Source organism: Anser brachyrhynchus (assembly GCF_964034855.1).
Source record: "Anser brachyrhynchus genome assembly, chromosome: 9".
In the NCBI taxonomy this organism is placed as follows: Eukaryota; Metazoa; Chordata; class Aves; order Anseriformes; family Anatidae; genus Anser; species Anser brachyrhynchus.
The window spans coordinates 1904653-1930014 of NC_137703.1; the positions used below are offsets into that span (position 1 = coordinate 1904653).

Here is a 25362-nt window from a genome sequence, read left to right on the forward strand (position 1 = left end):
ACTCGTGAGGGAGGCGGCGCAGCCCCCTCTGCCGCGGGTGTCCCTGCCTGGTGGCAGAGCCTGGAGGTGGCTCAGCGCTGCTCTACCTGCAGGCCAAAGCTCCCTCCAGCCCAAGGAGACCCCTGGCTGAATCAGCTGCAATTAACCCGATTTTGGCAAAGCCCCATCTGGGGCAAACCGTCGCAGCCTGTGGCGGGATGCCCCAGGCGAAGATGGATGGCCGGGGCAGGCGCATTGCCACTGCACACCTCACGTCACGTCAGCCCTGCTGACTCCCGTGAACTCCCAGGAACACATGTTGATAGCAAGCTCTGTTTTTTTTTGTTTTTTTTTTTTTTTTTGTCAAGATTTGCAGCAAAGAGAGTTTTATAATAATATTTTACTAGCTGTAGCGTGCATGTTATTATACGGTTAAGGACAATATAGGAAACACATGTGTAGATATTACGTGCCGCAGAAGTTAAATTCCATCAATGACCACAGGAATATTTACATTTATGGTTTGTAATGAAAAACTGAATTATAATTATGAATTTACAGAAGTCTGAGTACAATACCATCACAGCATTTGCAAAGAAATGCTAATTCTCAATACTAAAGCCCCCAGTCAGTGCACATCTTAACAATACAGAGACATCTCACTTCATAAAGCTTATACAACATGTCCAGTATCCGTTTTTATGATCTAACTCATGCAAAAAATTTAATAAAGTTGTATTTGCTTTTCCAAAGGCATGTAAGTGCACACATGTGGAACAATATATAGGGAATGCCTCAGAAAGGAGTAGAAATGTTAGACGTGATCACAGAGAAGAATGAGATGGGAGAACATCTACCAAGATGGCAAGCCTGAGCCCTTGGATTGAAGACACCAACAGAGATGTCAACGTGGTCCTTTGCCTGCTCAAAAGATGATGTCTTCTCCTGCTGAGGAGTCCGGGTAAGGGTCTGCTGAGAAATGTGGTGGCAGAGGGCAAGGCAGGTAACTGCAGAGGCTGGTCCTTCCTTTCAGGAGGCCAAGGCAGGAGCATGGCACGTCTGAGTGATGGCCCCACAAGCGGCTCCAAGGCCATTTCAGAGAAGGCACGTGCCCAGCATGTCATCGTGTGCATCCCTTTTCCTTTGGACCTCAGGCCAGGAAAAATGCCCCTGCCGATGGCTGATGGCTGAGCCGTGCCTCAACTCCATGCCAGCCCAGGTGCTGTCAGAACAAAAGTTTGGCCAAAACCCCATTTTAATACAGGGAGCTTATTTCTCAGAGTTTGGTGTAAGGGTAAGGCTGCAAAACTGACAATAACTACAGTAAATGAGCACCTGAGCTCTACTAATGAGCAAACAAATACTTGTGTTTGACTGTCACCAACAGTGGGTGATGACTCTTTATTGATTGGGTTGAACAGGATTGCTCTCTAATTATGTGAGCCACCGATGCTCTAAAAATGGTAGAGAAAGCTGGCAACCGGAGCTGCACGGGAGGCTGTTACACAAGCTTTCCAGTACTGGAGGTCAGGATTTCCCTTTTAATCCATCATCGTAATGTGGTTCACAGGACAGACAGAGCACACCTCGTGACATGGCGTTTTGCCACGGTCCGGCAGCATGCGGGACGAGGAGGTTGGGGCAGCGCTGAGCCTGGGCCAAAGGCACGCCGGCACTGCATGTATCCTGGCTTCTCTCCGGCCTCAAGTTCTCATTTCCAAGTTTCTAACGGCCTGGCCACCGTCTTGAGATGGAGAAAATGTTTCCTACAGGCATTAAGGAAGAGCATTTTAATAATGAGAACCTTAAAAATTTTATATAGGTATGGTGGAATAACCTGTCACAGTCTCAATGAAGATAACAGATTTGTACACCTCCCTAAAATATTCATGAAGACTTTGGAATTTAAGCTTATGGCATAATAGCATTTACACGATAATTCAATCTAATTGTGTAGGCTAGCTGTAAAACTGCTATGTCTCTGATGGTTTACTGAGTGGAGAGAAAAAAAAAAAAAAGGATGCTGTTAAACCTTCCTCGCTGACATCTAATGTTTCAGGTTTTTAAAAATATTGTATAAAGACTGAGATTTATTTCCTAAGATGTTTCATTAATGGTTGTGGCAGGCAGCTGGCCTGAGGTTTGACACACAATAAAATCCATGTCAAGAATATTAAAGATAGTGCAAAAGATAACTATGAATTTACATTCAAACAGGCTTTTGACAAAGCCATTGCAACAGGCTCCTAATCAGGTCTTGAGACCTAGCCTGCCCTCTCTTTAAACCCGTGATCTTGAAAAGGAGCTTTAAATTGGAAATTATTACACATTAAAACCTCAACATGGACCAGATCGAAGCGGATCGATATCTTGCCGAGCACAATAAATCAGCCTTCTGCTCTGCGGTTACTGTTTGCTGAACATATTTAAATTTTCTTGTAACAAATTAATTCCAACATTTTCTCTTGATTGAATTAGGGCAAGTGTTGGAGCTGTCACAAGTATTTCACTGCTTCAGGGAGACAAATTGCTCGTCTGGACATGGGTAACAAGCCAAAGTGTTGAGTCCCTGATAATCTTTCCACTAATTCTCCATTACAGCAAAATGAAGCCATAAATCACCGTGACAGCTGATCGATGTAAACATTGTTTCCGCCATGATTGCCAGCGCTCCCCGCGGGCTCACTGTCCGCTCACAATTCGCTGGAATTACTGCCCGCGCCGCCGCCCGGGGAGCCGCGCGCGCCCCGCACCGAAGTCACTCCTGTCGAAAAAGTAACCATCTCATTTCAGGGCTCAGCCCGCTCGCCAAATAGCAAATATTAATCAAAACGCCCTATTTAGCTACCGGCGAGGTAATCTTTTAAAGCTAAGAAGCGTTCCTCGGGCAATCACTCTTTCTGCAAAAAAAAATGAAATTTTAAACTCCCGTTTTATAAAATATATTTGCGGAAATGTAACAATGTCAGTCCGCAGTCCTGTCGCTTTCTCTTAACTAACTAGTGGCAACTTGGATGAAATTACTTGACCCTTTATCGAGTTCTGCTAATGTCTTCTAAAAAAGAAATTAAACCACCTGGTGGCTTGCCCTATGGCAGCTCTGCGCGCACATTTAATTCTGGGAGAGATGTATTAAGTGGTTCTGTGCAGAACTAATTCACAGGCGGAGCCGGCAGCGCCCGCGGTCCCCCTGCATAATGCCACGGCCCCGACACGGCGGGGCTGGTTCCAGAAGCCACCGGAGGAGCGCAGGGGGCAGCCCCCGTCCCACCCGCGAGGGGCTCGGGGGGCTCAGCGCCGAGGAGAAGGGCTGGGCGGGAGTCGGGCGGTGAAGGTGAGGAGGGAGAGAGGAAGAGCTGACCGACAAACACGGCGAGTGAATGACACAGTCGGGGTGGTGTGATGAAAGGGATAAAATTGCACAGAGCAGATCTGGGATGCGCCGGGGGTGGCCGTGCACCCCAAAAACCCATCCCTGGGGTGTCGAGGGGCTGGGTGTCAGCACCCAAGGCCATCCCGGCCACCAGGGCCACCTGGCCACCTCCAGCTCCATCCAGCAGGGGCTTCCCACAGCCCCTCTCTGGGTGTGTTTTTGTCTATCCCTAAGTGAAATGACGGAAAAACAGAAATTGGAGAGCAAACCTTACTTCCTCATTTAAAATATTCATTATGTCAGCGTTACGGTCTCTCCGTTCAGCATGTGAAAACAAAAGCGAGCATTGTAAAAAAATACGTGCAGATTAAGGTTTGCAACCACCTTGGTGCAAAAAGAGCCTCCCCCAAAAATCATGTGCGCCCATAGCCAAAATTCATCGTGGGGAGGCCGCCCCCAGCACCCCTGGGTGCTCGCAACACCCACGGCCTCCCCATGAAACCACGCCACGGATCTTGGGAGTTCATCGCGGTATTGGATGCGAAGGGTAAAACGGTGAGTACGCATTCATCAACGTCCAGCTCCGAGCCGTGCTCGACCAGTCAAAAGTTGGGATCGATGAGGGATCGTTACGGAGGGGGCGAGGGCTGGAGGTGACCGGGGGACAGGAGGGGAGCAGCAGCCCCGGCGCTCGCCTGGGCCCAACGGGGCCGTGTGTCTTAGGGCAGCCTTAAAAAACGCCTCTTCTGCATCAGCTCCTTGCATGAGACTTTGACCGTGTTACAAGTTCCGCTTTGGAAACATTTATTATAATTGAAATACACTTAATTGAGACACACTTAATTAAGACTAATTGAAATTCCACCGCCATTACAAAAGCAGTAAATTAAAAAGGAGGGGAAAAGATCAGAAAGGAGGCTTTCTTAATGCTGTTAAGCTTCAACCTGTTTTGCTGTTAGAAACTGGAGACCCGTTAATAAGAAGTCTTGTGCTTCTGTAATAATTATGCATTTTCATATATCGTTTCTAAGAAGGAGAATCTATTATTTTCAGAAAAACAACCCTAAAAAATGCCAGTCAAAGCCATTAAGATGTTTTCACTGATGCACCGCACGTAAATCTGATTTATGTTGGTTTGAACAGTTAAGAAATCCCTGAAATAACTTCATTTATTATTTTATTGCCTGATTAATGGTTTGGAGTAACTGATTTGTAGCTGAAGTTTTACAGAATGCAAAATTAAAATAATAGCCTTTTGTAAAACTGTTCTGTATTTGTTCAATTATGTGTTTAAAACTGAAACAAATATCAAAACTTCAATAAATATATTTTCTTCCAAGAAATGACATACTGTGGGTTTTCTGTTATTGTTGGGTTTGATGTTTTTGCCTCTAAGGAGGTCAGCAATATGGAAACATAAAGGCCAATTTAATTTGTGCATCTGTGGCTGCCAAGTATTTTAATTCCGACAGCTGTGACTGAAGAGTTAATATTTTACTTGTCAAAATCCAAAAGAAGGCCAGTGAATCACTCTAATTCTCATTAAGAGGCTTCCCCCCAGTAGCACCCTAATTCAAAATAATGAAAGTAGAGACTGAGTGCGATTCTAATACCAGTTGAGACCTATCTTTTAATATTTCTCTAGTGATGGATTAGGGATCGGGGAAATTCATCTCAGATCATAGAGCCTAATTTAATAAGGGATCATTCCAAGAGTATTGCATTTTATAATAATGTCATTTAATGTGTCGTCTTCCATTTTTACTGTCCCATATGTATGCTTACATGATGGTGCCATAGGGATAAACTTTTAAAGAACCAGTATCATTTTTTGTTCTAGGTTCTTCTTAACAAGGAAGTTTATCAATGGTACGGTCTATTAGTGATCTATTATAATTGCAGAGCAGTTAGAAGAAACACTGGAAGCCAAGAACGTGGTAAAACAAATGGCAGTTTTGCACAGCCCGAAACCCTGGAGTGAAAGGAACGGAAGAACATTTAAAAGAAAGTTAAAATCAGATTTTGGCGTCTAATCCAACAGTGCCATAGCATGAAAAATGTGGTAACCCAGTTGTTTAAAATACATGATAATAAAATAATTCTCTTCTCTAACAATGTCTACACGCAACATTTTCCACTTGCTTGTTTGGTGTATTCTTGCAGTTCTTTAGGTCTAGCTAATCTCTCTTCTGTTTTTCATGATAATTCCTCGGTGTTCCTTGCTGCAAAAGGGCAGGAATTTGCTCTTCTGTGAGGTCAGCAAATTATCGACAACCTATATAATGAATCCGACTTTATTTTTGTGTATTGATATGCGGACTGTATTTAATCACTTTTATTGTTTGTATCTCTTGGCACTGCACTGAACATGAAATTCCTGGTGATTACTACAACAATGCCCAAGCTACTCAAGGTCAAGAAACCCTCACCACGTAAAAGTCAATATATTATTATTGGCTATAGGCTGTAGAGCTGCAGCCTGAGTCTTGCTTAATCACACTTCTATCGCACAAGGCCTTTAGGAAAAATGGTGTTATAATGAGAATTTTTGTTCCAAATACATTCACACGATTAAGTCTTTATTTTCAGGTAACAACTCAGCAGCTTCACTGTAAGGTTTGACAGAATTAGATCAAATAGAGACAGTCTAAATAGGAAACAGTTGAGTAATAACCCGCTGTAAACAATAATCTAATTACAGTTGTTGTTTTTTCCAGCACAGAAACGTGTCATTTGAAGGGGAACACAATTAATACAAAATGAGGTTTTTCATATTTTCTCTTTTCTCCTGTGTATTTTCAAGGTTTTGTTTTCTTTAGAGTATTGGAACTCGTGGGATTTCTGGCACTTTTTCTCATACAACCCAATTTATTATTCTTGTCTTGTCTAAAGTATCCTTTTTTGATATTTCTTTTGATTTTCTTCTTTTCTTCTTCACATTTTAAGTTCCCATTTGTCTGCTACCTCTTTTTCTTCTTTTCTATTTCCTCCTCCCTCCATTTCTGTCTTCTCAAATATTTCATTTCTTACTTCTTCGGGTTCAATTTTTGAGTCTTACTGGTGGTTAGTTCGTAAAACCCTCTTTGCACTTTGGAAAAGTTTTATCTAGATTTTATAGTCCCCTTTTTTTTTTTCCCCTCACTGTTATCTTTTCATATATTAGTGTGTTGTTTGTTAAACTTGTTTCTTTTGATTAAATATCAAAAGTTATTCCTCCAGTAGGAACGTTGCATATGTACTTGTCTGGCATCTGGAGCCGCTTTAGGGACTCATTAAGTTTCCTAAGAGAAAACTATATTTATAACTGTTTAAAATCCATTCTAAATCAGAAAAAAAAAAAAAAAGTGTCTGGTCGTATCTAAAATAATTAGAAGAGACTGGATTATACTAAAAAAAATAGAAAAAAAAAACAAGAAAAAAATAAATAAACAGGTTGTGAACACCCTTTTTTTAAAGAAGGCGTCCTGCATGAATCACTCTTTTCCACCACTTGTTTTTCCCATATCGCCTTCATTACAAATAAGATAAAGGAAAAAAAAAAAAGGAAAAAAAAAACAAAACATGGGTGCCAAATGTTGGCAGTTAATATAGGCTGTGTCCAGGCTCATACTTGTAATGTTTCCCTGGTTTTAGTGTATAATTGACCCTTGTTGCTTTTCTTGCATGTGTGACCCCTTGCTTAGGGAAGGAGCAGAGCCCTGCTGCTGCGCTGCGGTGATCGTTGGGTGCAGGAACCTCTCCCCATGGGCACTCCGAAATGGTTCCCACACCTGAAATCACTCAGAGAGACAGGGAGGGGCAGGGGATGTATTTAAATCCCAGGAAGGTGAGGCATGGTGGCAGATGGGGGGAGAGAGACTGCTGGGTGCGCTTCCTGGGCGCATTTGGGGCTCATCACTGGGGTTGGAGGCTCCTCTGGGGATGTGCAGCAGGGGAGAGCACGTGGACAAGCTCTGTGCTGCAGGGACAATTCACCTGAACTGCACCTGAAGAGAATCCTCAGCAGGCTGGGGCATGGGAAGAGCTCCCTCCTGCCAGCTGTGACACGGCCATGGGGCTGGAAGAGCAGAAGGGAGAAGCGCTGAGGTCTGGGCGGCGCTGGAGACGGGAGGCTGGGCGCGATGCACAGGTCCTCTGCTGCTTCTGGGTGAGTCGTGGCTGGAAGGGTTGAACTGGCAGCAACCGAGCTGCACCCATGACTGGTCAGTGTGGTCTGAGTCCAGCTTGCTAAGCTGCCAGCTACAAGCTCAACCAAAATCTGGTATAAATAGCGCTATCTCAGTGGGAAAAATCGGCAATAGCTGAGAAATGGGTCTTGGTCAGACAGATATAAGAAGAAAGTATCTTCAGAAAGTTAACGGTCTGCCAAAGAATATATATATAAAGGAATGTTTCCAAACTTAGTCATTTCTTGCTTTTCATTTGTTCCTTCAGTTTCCCCCTGCCTCTGTCTCCTTCCCATCCTTGTGTCCATCCGTAAATGCCCCCGTGTCCACCTCCCGCTGTTGTGTTTGGTAGATCCGCTGCTCATCACAGAGCCTGGCAGCGGAGGCCAGCTGAGCGCCTGATTATAGTCTTGTAGAAATATCTTCAAGAAGACTACTTAGGAAGAAGGTTTCCACGATGTTCTCACTGGAGCCTTCCCTTCTCGCCCTATCAGGCCTGCCAGGGGACCCTGCGTGGCTCCAGCCCACCCCACCTCCTCGGCTGGCTGTGGGCCCTTGGCCACGCCGGGCCATTCCCTCTCTGTTTGCCGGGTAGTAGCACAGCACAAGGCTTTCCTGTTGTTTCTTTGTTACTTTAAATTAATCAGGGTTCAGTTTTAATCTAGAAATTCAAAGACAGTTCACTATACGAATTTGGGAGACAATACTTAGGATAATAGAATTTTGCATTTAAGTCTTAAGACATTTTTCTTTGGCTGTCTGGACAGGTATAAATCAGTCTCAGGAAAAAAACAGGCTGCCACAGCAAATATACTTTATTACAATACGAAACTGATTTTCAACAAATAAAATATGCTGTTGTGGTCAGTATTCCCACAGATATCCGTGTTTACTAAAGCCTTCGCAGACAGCAGACACGAGAAAAGACAAACACCCGCTGAAGTACATGTTTTAAAGATCAACCCAATATTACACAAAGATTGTCAGTAATTTGCTCTGTTCTCATTGGAGCACGAAAACAATATCAGCTAAAATCAGCCACGTAGTAGCCCTCCGTAAGAAGGTGTTGTGGCTGTTGTTTTTTCTGACAGCCCAATTTGTTTGAGTCCCAACAATAAATCCTATAAAAATGCTTATAAAAGTGATCATAGAAATGTAATCAGATTAGTCAGCCTTTCCTCTCTGCGATATTGAACCAGTATTTTTCAATCTAGAGATACTTTATTAAATACTGTTAACGTTACATCAAATCTGTCAAGCGGGGGGTGTCTTACGAACGAGGGAGAGTTTCGATTCAGCTGGGGGACGTGGCCTGATCCCGCAGTCCTCCCGCGCACACGTTGCAGTGCTGCAGGGTTACGTGCGCGGTGGGCGCTGGCGTTGGTGTGCTCGCGAGCCCGGTGCTCGCTTGCTGCAGGGTGACGGGTGGGGAAAGGGGTGCAGGGTTCTGGATGTGGCCGGGGCGAGTTTCACTGGGATTCGGCTGCTGGCTGTACGAAGGACTGCTTATGTTGTTCTGTACCAGGAGATGTTAAAACAACTCTTTGTTTTGGGCACCAGATTCCGAGAACTTAGAAATAACTCATTTTCTAGATTTAAACTTTCTTTAAAATGGATCTTGGGAAAAAAAAAAAGCTCCTACTTTGTGAAGTTACATTTATGCCAGCTGATCTCAGCAGCAGAGGGTACTGCTCATTAGACTTCCCGTTCAGTCACAGCCCCTTGAAACACAACTGTATGTGAAATGAGGAAAGACAGTTATAAAAAAAAATATTGTTTTGCATTGCTTGTATTCAACGATTAGCAGTTTTTTCACAGCCAAGATAAGACTGGCTATTCACACAGCTTGCAAAAAATATTAAGCAAAACTTAGATGGGGGGAAAGGTAAGTCACAAGTGCCAGCCTTTTCATCCTCTGCCTTGCTTCTTGTTCCCGCGCGTGCCCTTCCAGCAGGGTGAGGCACCACAACCCCACCGGGAGCTGCCCTGCACGCAGCAGTGGCCGCGTTCCCAGGAGGGCAGAAGCCCGTTGAGCGAGGAGCCCGGCCGTCCCGTGCCTCGCCCAGGGGGTGCTCCCCTGCCTCCGCCAGCACGGGGAGCCTCCAGCAGCCCTGAAGGCGTTTTGGCTTCCCTGCCACTGATTGTGGAGACAGTGGCCATTAATGGATGATGGATTAATGGGTATACGAAAATTTAATTTCCTGGGTATACTCCGTGATGCCGGTCTTTCTGTTGGGACACAAATGTGCACGAGATAATGACGCTTCAAGGGCCAAACTGTGGATATCCCCTCCCACTCTTTGCCTTCTGAATTCACGCTGTTGTGAGAGCAGATCTGGCCCGAGGGGGAGCACTGCTAGCCTGTGTGCCATAGCTACTTACTGCCCAGGCTCTTTTGGGTTGTTTAATTTGGGAAAACAAATTGATGAGCGGGTAAAGCCTTCCATGAACACACCGCTGCTTGTTTACACCCAGTGCACCGAGTGCAGTTTCACCAAGCACAGCCCGCTGGGCAGAAAGCCCTTCCGTTTTGTTCACAGTTCCTGCTCCCCTCGGCAGTCACCATGACCAGGCCATGCTTCTCGCCGCATCTGCCTTCCTCTCCGGGCATTTTGCCTTTTCTCCTCGCTCTTCTGCTTCTTCAGGCTCCGCTTCCCTGCCACGTGTCGCATACACGCGGCCCCGAGCAGCGGCCGGGTGCCTGCCCTGTCCCTGCACACACAGATAAGGAGATTGCTTTATAGGATTAATTATTTCAGCTATATCCAGAAAGTTGTAATTCGGGGTTCAACTGCAGTTTGCTTCAAAGAGGTGTTTCCAGTTTGTTTATACGTCTGATCCGGTCTAATTTCACAGAGACTCGATGCTTTTCACAGTCATACTTGTGGCCGCTTGTAAACAAGCAGTGCGACAAGCTCGCTGCCGCTGGGCTGGAGCCGTGTTCAATAGTTGTGTGCGTTTTTAATGCGAGCCCACGCCGGAGCCTGTCCGCATTTGATGCCTTCCTCGGTGTCCCAGGGCAAGCTGTCTGTAGTGCTGAGCGAGGGAGTTGCGATGGACATTTGGTCTTAAACTGTTCTCCGGGACTTCAATGACAAGAGAAACACTCAGACACCAGCCAAGAGCCCTAGGCTATAATTTTCTTAGATCTTTTAAGCTAAACAAGGTTGTGCTTGCTCAATAGCTGTACTGAAGAAATCAAGGAAAAACGCGGTTTGCAGGGAATGCATTTCTTCTGAGTGCAAACCCGAAATTTTCCTCTTCCATTTCGCAGCACCTCTTCTGGACAGCCTGGCTCATGCCCTTCCTTCCATCTTCCTCCAGAGGAGACGTGAAGCTGCAAAAACGATGCTTCAGAGGGCCGTGTCTGCACGGGGACAGCTCCCCGTGCAGAGGGCAGAGCCGTAGCTCCGTGGGCTTGGTGCCACGCCGGGGGCTGACCCTGGCTGCAGAACGCACCTTGGCCTTCCTGGCTAAGCCCCAGCACAGTGATGCCCAGCAACCTGGAGGTATTAAGTGTGATTTTATTCTTTTTTAAAGTTTTCCTTAGCTTTAATGAGAACTTTGGGGAACTAAGCAGTGCGTGGAGAAGTTAGCTGCTTAAAACTAAAGGCTGCTTCCCCAGCCCGAGGTGGCTCTGCTGACACCAGGACCCCTGGGTGCCCCACGGGCACGAGAGAGCCCAGCCCAGGGGAACCCGGTGCGGGTCGAGGACTGCTTTAAGAGTTTCTTTATGTTTTCTTTAAGTTTAGGTAAATCCAATTCCTTATTTAAATTATGGCTATCCCAATTCTATATCTGTTAAAATATGAAAGGGGAAACTTTTTTAAAACATGTGGCGTTTATGATTACCAAAGGCAAAACTAAAATTCTTCTTTCTGCTCTAGTCATTATCTTCGCATGCCTGAGCCCCTAACGTTAATCCGTGTATCTGCAAGCTATTGCTTCAAGTCTTCTGAAATTAGACAAGACCAAATTTACCATTTCCTTATTGACAGCACTTGAGGTATGCTGAACCACCACATGTTCCTCTGTGGTAACGAACAATGAGCGCACAGGAAATAGTTAAAAAAAAACAAATACAACCCCTGGTGAATGTTAATTTTTCATTTTTTTTCTGAAAACTAAGTGGGACGTGCATTAAACTGATGCAAAAGCTTGAAAGTTTTTAAATGCATTCACACTTTAAATAGCCATAAAGATGAATTACTCCTGGGAATACATCATCCATAAGTTAGCCTGACCCTGGATGTATCATGGCTAATAACAATTGTTTTGAAGTATATATGTTCCATTTCTAACAGAAGGCTTAATTCATCTTTTTCCATGAGCAGAGCAGGGAACTGACACTCTGTAAATTCTGCCTTTCCATTGTTTAACCGAGAAGTCTCAGTACAGATGTTATGAAAGAAAGCTCTGAGAGAAAATTCAGTCACTTCCCCGGCCCTGGAAAATAAGTCCTTGATTACAAGCAAAATGAGCCCATTAGAAATTAATCTAAACTAATTGCATCTGAGTATAAAACTTATGAATTGCAAATGTTTATCTTTCCTTTAGAAATATTACTATGGCTAAATTACTTCTGAAATTCATACAAAATGCTCTGCCTAGGTAGGAAAATATTGTAAACTATTTCTGTAATTAAGCTGATTACATATGTAAAAATGTTCGTCTGCTTCATATTATGGCGCTGCTTGTCAGCTCTGCGAAACAAGGATAAAACCCACCGAGGGTCAGGAATGTCCCCGGGCAGCGAGCGCAAGGCAGCGCCACCACCGCCTGCGCCAGGTAAGAGCCCGGCCCGCTCCGCGTGCCACCAGATCCGCAGCAGAAGGACCCAGAGCCCGCCCGCAGGTACTGAGCAGGGAGAAAAATCGCCCCCAAATTGCCAGAAACCACACAAATTAGTCTGTGTTCCTTCCCACGGTAAGGACAAAAGCTACAGCAATGCTATTCACTTTAATTACCGGCTGCTCAACTAATTATAATATTCTAAACCAGAGATCTAAAACGTATCAAAGCCAGGTAATTCGTTAGCCCGTTGTTTTCTTTTTCCTGCCGGTTCTGCCCCGTGGTCCTCAGCCGAGCAGGATTTCTGCTGCGGTCACCCAGGCGGGTGGAAGCGCGCGGGGCCAGCAGTGGCATTTCCATGTGGTTTCCATTGTCCTGCATTTAACCTCGGAGAGATATTTTGGGGAATACTTTATTTACATTTTCTTTAAAAAAAAGAGTGTGTTTACCTTCTTCTTAAAGATTACCACATGTCAAAACACTTCCAAACCTAAATATTTCTTAAAAGAGAACCTGCATAATAAATAATGTATACACGTTAAGTAAAGGAATGGCGTAAAAGATGTTCCGAGCATTCGCAGCTATTTGCTAATGGGCCACAGACAATATCTTAATTTCCAGCAGAACAACCGATCTCGGTAAGCGCCAGCCAAGTTTCCGCTGCTTAAATATTTACTGAAAGGACGGCTCGGAGCCCCGTGAGCGTTGCTGCTAACACTGACTGCCTGCAAGCTGCCGTGATGTGGGCGCGATCCCGGGCCCAGCTCAGCTCTCCGTGGGGACACCCCGGCTCTGCCCACAGAGCTCCAGGGACCCCCCTCTTTCTAGCACAAGCAGTTCGTGTGTGGGAGAACTCTGCCACCTTGTACAGGCTGCTTCTGGGGTTCTCACCATCGGTGAGCGGTGGGACCTTCTCCTCCTGCCAGGAAAGAAAATGCAGCGGGTCTGCGTTCCTCTTAGGGCAGTGGCCAACTAGCATGAGTGACAAAATGTCCCCCCCTGTTACAGAGTGCACAGGACATGTTGACGTCTTGCTGGAGCGTGCGACTGCAGCACCAAGGCGCAGGTCAAAGGCAGGTGACTGGAGAGTTCAAACGTTTGGGTTTGCTGGAGAGCAGGAGCTGTGAAATCGGTACGACCACACAGCCGCTGAGTTCCCCAGCAAAACTGCCAGCATTTAGCAGTTCCCAGCAACACGAGATCACTTGATGCAAACCCAGAGAGCTTGAGCGATAGTAGAGGTGTGGTGGATGCTACTGAAGTGTGCATCCAAATCATGAAGGCGGGACGTCAGCAAACGCTGGGCGCTTTGTCAGAGGGAAGCAATGGTTGACTAGCTTGTGTCTTCTTGCTGCCTTGTCCGGAGGTGCAGAATCAAGGGGGACATTTTCAGAGAGCAAAACACCAGGGAGAAAGAGCAGGCGCCTGATGGCGGAGCCCGTGGTCACCCAGCTGCATGGGTTGTACCTGCCAGGTACATGGTGGGTCATGGTGGGAAAGCTGAGCGGGGAGCACTGACGTGGGGCTTAACCTGCAACACAGCGAGTGCCAGCCTGAGCTGGGGTGCAGCTGGGTTTTCTTAATGTGTTATCAAAACTGTCTTCCTTCTTCTCTTAATTAACTCAAGGAAGATGTTCACGAAAGATTAGACTATCCTGGGACTATTTTACCAGTGTGGATCTGTACCCTTGGTGCTTTCAGGATGGCTTTGGTTGCTGCTAACTTCAAATTTCCTTGTATTTTGCAAATGAATGCATTTTGTACCACCCAGTTGCAGAATTTGGAACTGGTGTTATTCCCTGGATGATTTTTACCCATGTAAAAGGAGACAGCTAGTGTCCCAAGAATATTTAATGAACAGCACATCTCATGTGCAAAAGCTATAAAAGTTTTTTGTGCGTGTGTGAAGGAAAATGTTTTCTCAAACATATTTCAGAGGTGCAGTATTTAAAAGTTTAACACAGAAGGGTTAAGTAAAGTCTTGCAAAATGTGCTGCAGATCTCATTTGGGTACATATTTTTCTCCATTATCTTGCAGAATGAGCAAGCAACTTGTGGCCAGGGCGACAGAAAAAAGGACAGCAGCACCCATCCAGATTATCTCCTTACTGAGACCACCGAAGAAGGCAGGTTATACAGCACTAGTTACTGGAGCAAAGCAGCAGCTTTTCCTTCCTCGTTCTTCTGCCTTCCCTCCCCTCTAAGTAAAGTTTAGTTTCTCGTATGAGTTTAAAACACTATTGCTGGAAAGAGGCTGCCTCCTGCATCACAAAGGAAGAGCCGCGTGTCGGTGCAAAGCATGGGTGCCACCTCACGAGCACGGCAGTCAGAGTGCTGCAGCCTTCATCCCCGGCAGCACGGGCCAGGTGAAGCGGTGCTTCAGGAGCCTTCGCCTGCACCTGGCAGCCAAAAGCAAAAATCAGCCTCCAGATGGGGACTGGCTGCTTCTCTTTGACAAAAGAAGGCATGCTGCTATAACATAAAAAGACGATGGGCAGCAAGGGCTCTGCTCGTTTTTCCATCAGTAATTTAGCTTTTGTCCGGTCAGCAAAGTGAGTAAGGACTGGCAAAAGAGTGTAAATGCATCTAAGAGCTAAAACCCTGTATGCTGTGCAACCAGACTAGTAAGGTTCATGGTGTAGAAAATTCTCAGAATTTTCTTCATTCACACCAACTTAATTGCCCAAAGAGCATCTGGAGAGAAGAGCTGGCCACTCATTGAAGTCCTGAGCAGTGACAACCCACGTTTCTGAAAACGCTTATCAGATCCTCTCTCAAAACCAGGGGCAGTTGCAGCTTAAGTATAGGAAAGGCTGAAAAAGAGCTCAATTTTTCCAGTTCCTTTCAGGACTTTGTCGCACAACCCAAAAATGCAGAAGTGAAACAGATCTGTTGTGGTTTTTTTAATATACAGAATAGATGACCTTTAAGGTGCACTTTCACCTGTTGTTACTTTGCAGCTAGGATGAAGAGGCTCAGAAACTGCGAGAAATAGAGAATTAAAGAGCAAACAAAAGGGGAACAGCCACAAAGTTGGACAAGTATCAGTATTTACTGGGCAGGAGTTAGCACAGTGTATGCCGCTACACAAAACACATTATTTATTCCTTGAGCATTCAGCTGCAGCTTGCTCGCAGGACTGCCGTACTCGCACGGCTGCGCTGCTGCGAGCCCTCGGCCGGACCCACGTATGCTCGATAGCTCTGCTGCTGCTTTTCCGAAGGGCAAGTTTAAGTGTGCCGGTTACCAGCTCTGCCTGCAGCAAAGCCGAGCTGCTGATGAACAAGATTAGACAGAAGAATTTCATACACAGTATTTAGCACAGCTTTATGTGCTTTTTAAAAACAGTACTGTTCGCCCTGGAAAAGAGCATTTTTCTGTCTTCTTTTCTTCTTGTAAGCGTTCCTGTATCGAGAGCTGAGGGCTGTGATAGGAGTTAGCGCGGTGGGCTCTGAGTTTTGTGTGAGACATCTGGCTGCCATCGCGGTGCTCACCTAACTGTGTGTTACTGCGGGGAGCGAGCAAAATGTGGAAACTGCTACTTCACTGGGTAAGAATCCGCATACGTTCATGCTGTGAACACGCGATGGGCTCTAGGAGGACAGAAACAGGTGTTTACTCCTTCCTACATGATTTATTTGATCTCTTCTCTAAATCCCCTTCTCATGCCAGTACATCTCCACATAAATCCCATGCTAAAATTTTATCTACAGAAAGCATATATTGTATATGCATTGGCTGGCCCATGAAATATCCATAATTAAATTTCATGAAACCTACATTTTTTTTTATATAAGTTCAGACACTCTGAGAAATAAAATAGAAACAGGAGAGTTCTGGCCAACTTCTGTAGGCCTATAGACTTATTAGGTATTCCAGCCCAAGGAAACCAGGAATGTCAGTATTCCTGTCCAAAAATATCCTGTTAAGAGTATTTTATTTTAATCACAGCTGTGCTAAAAAATACACAGTTCTCTTATACCGTCCAATCATCTTTCTCTGTTATGATGAAAGTACATTTTTCATGTTTTTTATTACAATCATCTTGAGGACAGACACGCCAATATCTGAGCATATTGTAAAGATTGGAAATCCACATTGTACGTATCCATCACGGTTAGCGTTACGCACACCCACAACCTGCACAGGACCCCTCGGCAGCCGTATTTAACCCAGTTGTGTTTCAGGCAGGGACCATGTGGTGAATTTATTCGGGACAGCCCGGGAGCACCCGAGGCTGTGCTTCAGGTGCCGGCGGCGGGGCCACGGTGACCGGGCTGCGATATTAGCAACTCGCGCACATATTAATTAACTTCTTTATTCACGGATCAATCGACACCACCGTTAGTTTTATTGACTTTATAATTAGCAGGATCTTAGTTTTGTTTGAATAAAGCTGGTTTTTTTACCCAGCGTATAATCTATCCCGCCCGCCCGCCGGCAGCAGACAGACGCCCGAGCTGTCTGCCCGCTGCTCCCGCGGCCGGGTCTCTCCCCGCCCGCTGGCAGCCCCCGCCGAGAGCCCGGCCCGAGGGATGGAGGGAGCCCTTCTCCGCCGGGATCGCTCCTTCCCGTGCCGAGCCGAGCCGGGGTCCCCTCACGGGGCTGGGCGCGGGGGAACGGCGGCGGGCGCCGGCTCCTCACGGGGCAGCGGGGCGGGCGCCATCCCGCAGCGAGCGGCGCGGCGGGAGCGGCCCCTCACGGGGACACCGCGGCGGGAGCGGCCCCTCACGGGGACACCGCGGCGGGCGCCTTCTCCACACAGAGATCCCCATGGCGGGCTCGTCCCCTGACAGGGACCCCGCGGCAGGTCCCTTTTCCTCACAGGGACACGATGGCGGGCGCCTTCTCCTCACAGAGACCCCCATGGCGGGCACGTCCCCTCACAGGGACACCATGGCGAACGCGTCCCCTCACAGGGACCCCGCGGCAGGTCCCTTCTCCTCACAGGGACACGATGGCGGGCGCCTTCTCCTCACAGAGACCCCCATGGCGGTCGCGTCCCCTCACAACGGGCGCCTTCCCCTCGCCACCCCCGCCGTGGCGCCCGCTCCTGCCGGGGATGCGCTCAGCCGCGGCCCCCCCGGGGCTGCGGGCGGCGGCTCCGTGCGGGCTCGGGCGCTGCGGGAGGGCGGAAATCATTGCGAGCCAGTGCACTTTCCTCGATTTTATTACCTGAGGGAACTTGACAGAACTTGCAAAGACACAATTGCTAAGTCACTTCCACCGGCCCGCTTCCTACCGAAACCGCGGCGGGGGGCGGGCTCGGCGGCAGGGAGAGCGGGGGGCTCCGGGGGCTGGAGCAGCGGCACCTCGCCCTCCCCGGCCCAAAGAGACCGCAAAGTGTCTAAAATTCATTACTTGGCACTTATCGAAATTTGCGACGTCGGAAACGGATTGACAAAAGGTGAAGCAAACCTGAGCGAAACAAAATATATTGTACTGACAACAAATGTAATGAAATAACAGCATCTTTTTTTTTTTTCTTTTTTAAATAACTTAAAATACACTAGAAAAAATATGGTCAATATAAATAATTTCGTTTTCATGGAGAACAAATAGATACAAAGCCCGTCCATACCGAAGTTCGCGCAGAAGAGCTTTCCCTCGTTCCCGGCAAGGAGCAGGAGGGGCCGGTGGCCAGCTGGGAGAGCAGCCACCCCTCGAGGTACCCCGGGTTAAATAGCTATACGTCTTCCAAATCAAACAAAAATCATAAAATAAATCACAAGATTACGTGAATAGATACACCTTTATGAGATAAAATGTAAATGTTTGACAGTCAACTATCAATTCACGAGTTATAGCCAAAATAAACTTTGTTCGTGTGTATCAACATATTTTACATGTACCCAGTACCTCTTATTGGAATTGGCCGTTGTGTGAAGTGGCGGCTGGGAATTAAATACTTTCTTCCCTTTTCTTTCTTTCTTTCTTTCTTTTTTTTTCTTTTTTTTTTTCTTTTTGCCCTCAGGACAAGAGGGACCCAGCGAGGGAGGCACACGCCGCGCTCCTGACGCTTTCCGCTCCCTTTCATTTCAGAGGCGGGACAGCGAACGACCAGCAAAGATTTAAGAGTGGAAAAGGCAGCGCTTGATCTCCCTCTCTTTCTGCTCCCCTCCAAGATTAAAAGCGAAAGAACCCAGCCACGTTTGTTTGTTTTGTTTTTTTCTACTAAAGATGAGGGTGAAGTGCAAGTGAATCAAAGGACTCCATCAATGAAATACAAATACATGCAACCCGGAATGCTGCTGGAGGAAGTATCCCGGACAGTTTCCCATTAAAAATTCGCAGAGAAATCATTGTCTCTCTCTCTCTTCCGTTTTTTTTTTTTTTCTTTCTTTCTTTCTTTCTTCGTCGTCGTCGTTCTCTCTTCTTTCTGTCGCTATTCCCGACGTGGTTGTTAAACTCAAGTATCTGATGCAACGTGAAAGGAGGCCCGCCTCTCTTATCAAATTTCTCGTATTAAAGTGAACTTCGCAGAAAAAGGTCAGTTTCAAAACCTGTGAACTTCCCAGCTGCGCGTCTTAGTTCGTCTAATTCTTTAAATAAGTATATATCTCCCGTCAGTCTCTCCTCTCCCCCCTTCTCGTCGCCGTTCGGCTGCAGCTTTGCTCCCCTCCGGAGGGCCGAAGCGAGCCGGCCGCTGCCCCGGTCACAGCCCCAGGGCGGCGGCGTGCTTCTTGGCCTTCAGCCGGAGGTCGGCGATGCTCGAGTTCTTGCTGGTGGTCTTGGCGGCGGCGGCGGCGGCCACCACGGAGGCGGCGGAGGCGGACTCGGCCAGCGTGGCCAGCGGCAGCCCGAAGGGGGGCGCGGGGAACATCATGTAGGGCGCGTGGGCCAGGTGCGGGTGGAGGTGGTGGTGGGCGTGGGCCACGGCGCTGTCCAGCTGCAGCTGCGCCTGAACCTGCGGGGACACGGGCGCCCGTGGCAGCGGAGACCCCAGACCCGGACCCATCCCCATCCCCATCCCCATCTTCATCCCCATCTCCATCCCTATCCCTGACCCCGGACCCATCCCTATCCCTGACCCCATCCCCATCTCTGTCCCCATCCCTGACCCCATCTCCATCTCCATCTTCATCCCCATCCCCATCCCCATCCCCATCTTCATCCCCATCCCCATCCCCATCTTCATCCCCATCCCCATCCCATCCCCATCCCCATCCCCATCCCATCCCATCCCCATCCCATCTTCATCCCCATCCCCATCCCCATCCCCATCCCCATCCCCATCCCCATCCCCATCCCCATCCCCATCCCCATCCCCATCCCCATCCATCTTCATCCCCATCCCCATCTTCATCCCCAACCCCATCCCCATCCCCACCCCCGAACCCCATCCCCATCCCCGACCCCATCCCCATCCCCACGCGCGCCCCCTTGCCTGCTGGAAGGGCATCCTCAGCGCGCCCACGTTCACGTACGGGGCCACCCGGCAGGCTTCGAACTGGCTGGCGGCGCCGATCAGCACCCCTGCGGGGCGAGGGCAGGCGGTCAGCGCTGCCGCCCCCACGCGTGGCCCACCCACCCGCGGCGCGCTGCCGGCCCCCCTACCTTTGTGGAGCTGGTTTTCTTGCTTTCGGCATTTGGCTCGCCTGTTCTGGAACCAGACCTGCGGGGAAAAGGGGGGCCGGCGTCACGCCGCGCCGCGGGAGCGAGAGAAATCGCCCCAAAACGCAGAGCCCAAAGCACCGCCGAGACAAAGGGGAGCCCGGCGGGGGGGGGGAGCCCTAACGGGGCACGCGGGGCAGGGGACTCCTCGCCCGTAAAGGGCTTTCTCAGCCCCGGTCTCGCCTTTCCACATCAGGGCAGCAGGACCGGAGTCGCCCCCCGCTACCTAACCCCAGCTCGCGGTACCGGGTTTAGGCGCTGCAAGAAGGCGCTCATTAACAGCCCGTGATATCAATTCGCTTCGCCTTCAAGAAAAACTAAAACCGAAGTGTTTAACGAGTCCCCCTTTTTTTTGTGGGGGGTGCTGGTGGTAATTACTGCCATAAAAGCTGCGCTACGAAGAAGTTTAGAATTTCCCCGTTCCTCTGTGCACCGGAGTGTAGCGCAGAAGCGGAATAATTGTCTCATTATCATGATAATCTAATTTGCTTCCAGAGAAAAGGCTGCGCGTTAGCCGCGAACACGCGTTTAACACCGGGGACGAAATCGCTGAGCCACATTTCCAGCACGAAGTTGTGCTCGCTCGGAGCGGGCAGGGCAGCGGCTGCAGCCGCTGCTGCTCGCAGGCAGCCCCGCCGCGCTGCCTCTCGGAGCCGCAGCCGCCGACCGAGCCTTTCCCCGCGGCCAGAACAAAAATAAAATTAAAAAAAATATATGTGCATATATATACACCTCCTTTTTTTGAGGTCTCGCTCGCAGAGACAAATATAAATGCGAATTTCCCCTGCCCTGTCATTTACTCCAGGCCAGGGAAAAGCTGCCCGACAGCCACGCTCGCCCGCAGCCTCCCGTGGAAACAAACGCGGCGATTTCCGAAGGGTGCAGCTGCGGGGCCCAGCGCCGGCACCCCGCTGCCTGCTCCCGAGGGACCCGACGGCAGCGGGGAGCAGCCCCCGGAGCCGCCCCCCGCCCGGGGCTCCCCGCGGGGCCGGAGCCGAGCGGCTCCGGCTTCGGTTTTACGCGGATTTGTTCGGCATAAATAGGTGGCTGCCTCGGCCGGAAAGGGAAAAAAAAGAAAACAAAACAAAACGCAACGAGGGGAGAGGGGAAGAGCGGAAAAGAAGGCTCCTTTTTTGCCAGGCTGCGATGACAAAAGCTGCTCGTTATTACTTTTTTCGGTTCAAAGTGACTGCTCTGTTTCTGGCCTTACCCCACTGCAAGATGCAGGGAAACCCCACAAGGATCGCGCGCATAGTTTGGTGCAGATGGTGGCCTACAAGCACAAAGATTGAGGGGGAGTATCTGTTACAGCAGGACTTTCTAGCAGCTGCAGATGTTAGGGGCCTAAAACTACTCCATGTGTTCGAACAAATAATGACCATCATTTTCTCTTCTTTTATTATTAGAACGGAAATACACCGGGGCAGTTACATTTGTTCTAATCTCAGAAGTTACCTTCCTCCCCGGCCGGGCGAAGCCCGAGCCTTGCTCTTTATTCCAGCCCGGAGCAGTCGCAGGAGCGAGCCCAGGAGCGGATTTTTGAGCGCTCCGGGGGCCGCCCGGGGCTGGGCTCGCAGCTGCAGCCCCAGGGAGCCGCGGCTCCGCTCCGCACATCGCGCTTTGCTTCGCGGCCCCTGCCCGGCAGCAAGGCGAACAAAGCCGGCCCGTGCGCGGCCCCGCTGCTTCCCCGGCGCCTTAAGGACCGCGACCAGAGCCGGGCAATAAATGCCCGCACCCGGCGCTTCCTAATTCACCCTCCGGCCGCCGCACCGATAAACTTAAAGAGCCGCAGCCGCCTCGCAGCCCGGCGCTAGCGGGGGAGCGCAGCCCCGCGGGGAGCCCGAGCGGGTGCGGAGCGGGGTGCGGAGCCTCCCCCCCCCCCCCCGAGCCCGGGGGTCCCCGCGGCTCAGCCCCGAGCCCCCCCGGCCCCGCACGGAGCTACCTGCACCCTGGCCTCGGACAGCCCCAGCCGCTGGCTCAGCTCCTCCCGCATGAAGGCGTCCGGGTAGTGGGTCTCGTCGAAAAGCCTTTCCAGCTCGTTCAGCTGCTCCAGGGTGAAATTGGTCCGGCTCCGCCGCTGCTTGATTTTCGTCTGCCCTTCGTCTTCCATCGCTTTCGCATCCTCCTTGCGCTCCTTCAGCTCTGGGGAGACTGGGCACGACACGAGCGGTCAGCCCGCGGCCGGCCTCCTGCCGGGCCCGGAGCCGAGCCGGGAGCCGGGCCTGAGCTCCGGGGCCCTGCTAGGCCCGCCTCGGCCGCTGCCGTACCGGGACCGGCCGCTCGGCTCCGGGCTCGGGGCTCCGCGCTCCGCTCGCCTCCGCCCGCAGCCCGGCCCCGGCGCCGCCCGCCCGGGGAAGCGCAGCAACAGGTCGCGGCTGCGCCCCGCGGCCCCTCCGCGCCCCGGGAGGGCGAGAAAGGCTCCCCGCGGGGTGGGGGGTGGGGGTCCGGGGGGCTTCGTGGCCGCGGGTCCGGTGCCGGTGGCTGCGCGCCCCGGGGCCGCTCCTCGGCACCGGGGGCTCCGTGCGCGGGGCTCCGTGCGCGGGATCTGCGCGGCTCCCGCGCGCCGCGGGGCTGCCGCCGACCCCGCGCCGGCCGCGGCTCCCGGCTCGCCGGGCTCGTTGGCAGAAATTTGTCGCCGAGCCGTTTCCGGAGATGCTGCCGGGCATCCCGGCGCTCGGAACAAAACAAAAACCGAACAAAAGGGCGGCAGCGCACGGCGGGGGCCCCGCGCAGCGGCGCGGACGGGCTCGGACGGCCGCTGCCTCCCCGCCGCTCCCGGGCACCGGCACCGCGGCCGAACCGCGGGGGCACCGATGCGGGGAGCCCCCGGCCCCGCACCGCCCCGCACCGCCCCGCGCCTCCCCGCCGCCGGTACCCGCGAGGGGGGACGGGGCAGCCCCCGGGGGCCCGGTTTTCGTTCCGGGCGCCCCGGAGGAGCGGGTCGGGCGGTGCGCGAGTTAAAGGCTCGTTGCAAGATTTTAACGCAAACTTCTGCGCCGGCCGCGATTTGGGGAAGCCGCGGGAAGCGGCGAACGCCTGCCGGAGGCCGGCGGTGCCGCGGCCGCCGCTTCGGCCGGGGGAACGGGCAGCGCCCCGACGGGGGAAAGGGGAAGGCGGGCAGGGGAGGGAAGGGCGGAGGGCCGCGGAGGAAGGGGCGCCCGCGGTGCCGCCGTTACCGTCGCTGAGCTTGGGGGTGGCCGCCTCGGCGGCTCTCTCGGCGGCGGCGGCGTCGGGCTCCCGCGGCGGGGTCCGCCCGCCGCCCGCCCGCCCCGCGGGGCTGCCCGCCTCGTCGCGGCCCGGCTCCGCCGCGGGGCCGCCGGGCTCCCGGGGGCCGGCGGCGCCGCGCAGGGGGCCGCTCTCCAGCACCTCGCGGTAGGTGATCAGCTCCTTCTTCTCCTTCGCCTTGGGGTCAAACGACTTGGAGACGAACGCCGTCAGCTCCTCCATGGCCGCGGCTCAGGGGCGCGCTGCCCCGGCTCGCCGTGCCGCCCCCCCGGGCGGGCATCCACGGGGCGGGGTGGCGGCGGCGCCCCCGGCCGTGCCGAGCCGTGCCGAGCCGAGCAGCGCTGCGCCGTGCCGAGCCGTGCCGTGCCGTGCCGTGCCGCTCCGAGCCGTGCCGCTCCGAGCCGTGCCGCGCCGCCCGACGTGCAGGGCCGGGGCGGCTCTCCGCGCCAGCTCTCGGGGTCTGATAGCGACGCGGCGATTGAAGTGGCACTATTTATACTTTGCAACGCCTGCCCCTTGTTCCCGGCGAATTACCTCCCCTCGGAGCTCTGAATGCAGCCCTTCTCCGCCGCCCGGCCGCGCCGCCCGCCCGCCCGCCGCGGGGCACTGCGGCCAGGGCGCCGCCGGTCCGCCCGCCCGCCCGCCCGCCGCGCTCGGCGCCCCTAATTAATTTAATTAAGCGCGGGCCCGCCGCGAGGTCCCGGGCGAGCGCGGCGCGGAGAGAGGGGCCGGAGCTGCAGGGGAGTGGCCACGGCGGGAGGCGGCGGGGGGCGCGCAGGCTCCGCACCCGCACCCCGCACCCGCACACCGCCCCGCTGCGGGGCTCCGCGGGGAGCGGGGGCCGGGAAGGGGCCGGGACCCCCGCAGCGCCCCCGGCCGAGCCCAGCACCGGGGGAACGGGGAAAGTTCCTCCGTGGACGCCCGGCTCCGGCGGAGCACTGAGGGGCGCACGGCCAGGGACAGGCACGGCCGGCGCCCGAACGTTTTCTCATCCGGCGAACGGGGGCATGAGGCTGGGGCGAATCCCGCCGTTTGCCGCTCACGCTGTTTTCCCTTTGTTGCCCAGACCCCGTCAGAGCGGTACTTTCGTTGACGGCACTCATCCCTTTTTGCACCTTCCGTAGAACCCCAATAAATTATTCACGGTTGTTTAACTCCCGCCCGGGCATCGATTCCCCCCGGCTGACCTCCGCGGGGCTGACACGGCGGGGCCGGGGCAGGACGCGGTGCCCCCACCCCCCCCACAACCCCCCCCGGACCCCCCTCCCCGCCTCGGCGGGCCCCGACCCCACTTTGCTCCGTTCCCAGCGCCCCCGGGGCCGCACAACGAGGGCGGGCAGCGGCGGGGCGGCCCCGCCGGTGACACCTCGCCCCGGTGCCAACGGGGACGGGCCGGCGGCGGGGCCCCCCCAGGCTGCGGAGCCCCGGGCAGGGCGGCCGAGCCCCCGCCGTGCCCCCGGCGCTGCCCCGGCCCCGCGGCGCGCCCAGGGGGGCCGCATTCGTTGCGGGGGGCTGGATACGGGCAGGTCCCGGGGCTGCCCCCGGGGCTGCCGCTGCCCCCGGTCCCTCCGCGGCCCCCGAAGCCCCCTCGGCCCCGCAGTCTTTGGGGGGGGCACCGGGGCACCGGCCGCCCCCTGCCCCTCCGGGTGCCTCATGCCCGCGACGGGGCAGCGCCGCTGCCGCCCGCCCGGCCCCCCCCGGCCGCCCTTATCCCAGCCCGGCCCCGCTCGGTGCGGCTCCCCCCGCCCTTCTCCCGGTCCCGGGGTACCGGCAGCGCCCCCCCCCCCCGGTGTCGCCCCCCCCCCCCTCCCCTCCCCTCGGCCCCCCCAGGGGCCGGAGCCCGCCGCATCCCGAGCTCGGCGCTCGGCGGCGCTGCCTGGCGGCCTCGATGCGCTCGGCGCTGCGCTGCCGCTGCCTGCCCGCCGCCCAGGAAGGCGCTGCGCTCAAACCGCCGCCCGCCGCCGCCGCTCCGGTAAGGCCGGGGCCGCCGGGGGGGGGCCGGCTGCGGGCAGGGCCGGGGGGGGATGCCCCGTCCCGGGCTGTGCCGCCCCGCCGGGGCCGGGCGCTCCGTGCGGCCCGCAGCGCCCTGCTGAGGGGGGGGGGCTCGGCCTCAGGCCCGGAGCGGGGCCCAGGGCCCGGCCGCGTTGCCATGGCCACGGCCCCGCGGGCTGCGCTGCCCCCGGGCCGGGCCGCGGGGCTTGGGGACGGCAGGGA

At 52.9% G+C, this 25362-nt stretch overlaps 3 protein-coding genes across 10 annotated transcripts in view; 2 read left to right on the forward strand and 1 right to left on the reverse strand.

The window, feature by feature from the left end:
* Positions 1-7171: 7171 nt before the first annotated feature.
* Positions 7172-16376, forward strand: LOC308200002 (uncharacterized protein). Of its 7 annotated transcripts, none has more exons than XM_080605002.1 (5): positions 7172-7499; positions 10793-11027; positions 12220-12306; positions 13676-13783; positions 14348-16376. In XM_080605002.1, exons 1-5 carry the CDS (start codon positions 7404-7406, stop codon positions 14350-14352), a joined length of 531 nt encoding a protein of 176 aa, XP_080461128.1. In that variant the 5' UTR covers positions 7172-7403; the 3' UTR covers positions 14353-16376. The 7 variants fall into 7 exon arrangements, with proteins under 7 accessions (XP_080461128.1, XP_080461130.1, XP_080461133.1 ...); XM_080605004.1 differs by having other exon boundaries at positions 13682-13783; XM_080605007.1 differs by lacking the exon at positions 13676-13783.
* A 1352-nt stretch (positions 16377-17728) lies between these two features.
* Positions 17729-23674, reverse strand: SHOX2 (SHOX homeobox 2). The gene is made up of 5 exons (XM_080604994.1): positions 23100-23674; positions 21866-22074; positions 19867-19924; positions 19697-19785; positions 17729-19216 (listed from the first exon to the last, which is right to left on the reverse strand). The coding sequence occupies exons 1-5, from the start codon at positions 23368-23370 to the stop codon at positions 18965-18967; spliced, it is 879 nt and encodes a 292-aa protein (XP_080461120.1). The 5' UTR covers positions 23371-23674; the 3' UTR covers positions 17729-18964.
* A 1321-nt stretch (positions 23675-24995) lies between these two features.
* RSRC1 (arginine and serine rich coiled-coil 1) overlaps positions 24996-25362 on the forward strand; it is a 144981-nt gene continuing 144614 nt past the window's right edge. For both annotated transcript variants that reach the window (XM_080604990.1, XM_080604993.1), the window contains exon 1: positions 24996-25120. The gene's annotated coding sequence lies outside the window, so the exon portion shown is untranslated. The remainder of the gene's footprint in view (positions 25121-25362) is intronic.

Bases quoted from the DNA above. Each gene is read 5' to 3' on its own strand.
- LOC308200002 (XM_080605001.1), top strand. From the start codon at position 7,404: ATGGGGCTGGAAGAGCAGAAGGGAGAAGCGCTGAGGTCTGGGCGGCGC. The intron at 7,500-10,792 runs GTGAGTCGTGGC...TCCATTTCGCAG, and splicing joins AGGTCCTCTGCTGCTTCTGG to CACCTCTTCTGGACAGCCTG. The intron at 12,307-13,317 runs GTAAGAGCCCGG...CCCCTGTTACAG, and splicing joins GCCACCACCGCCTGCGCCAG to AGTGCACAGGACATGTTGAC.
- SHOX2 (XM_080604994.1), bottom strand. From the start codon at position 23,370: ATGGAGGAGCTGACGGCGTTCGTCTCCAAGTCGTTTGACCCCAAGGCG. The intron at 19,786-19,866 runs GTAGGGGGGCCG...CTCGCCCCGCAG, and splicing joins AGAAAACCAGCTCCACAAAG to GGGTGCTGATCGGCGCCGCC. The intron at 19,217-19,696 runs GCAAGGGGGCGC...GTGTCCCCGCAG, and splicing joins TGAGGATGCCCTTCCAGCAG to GTTCAGGCGCAGCTGCAGCT.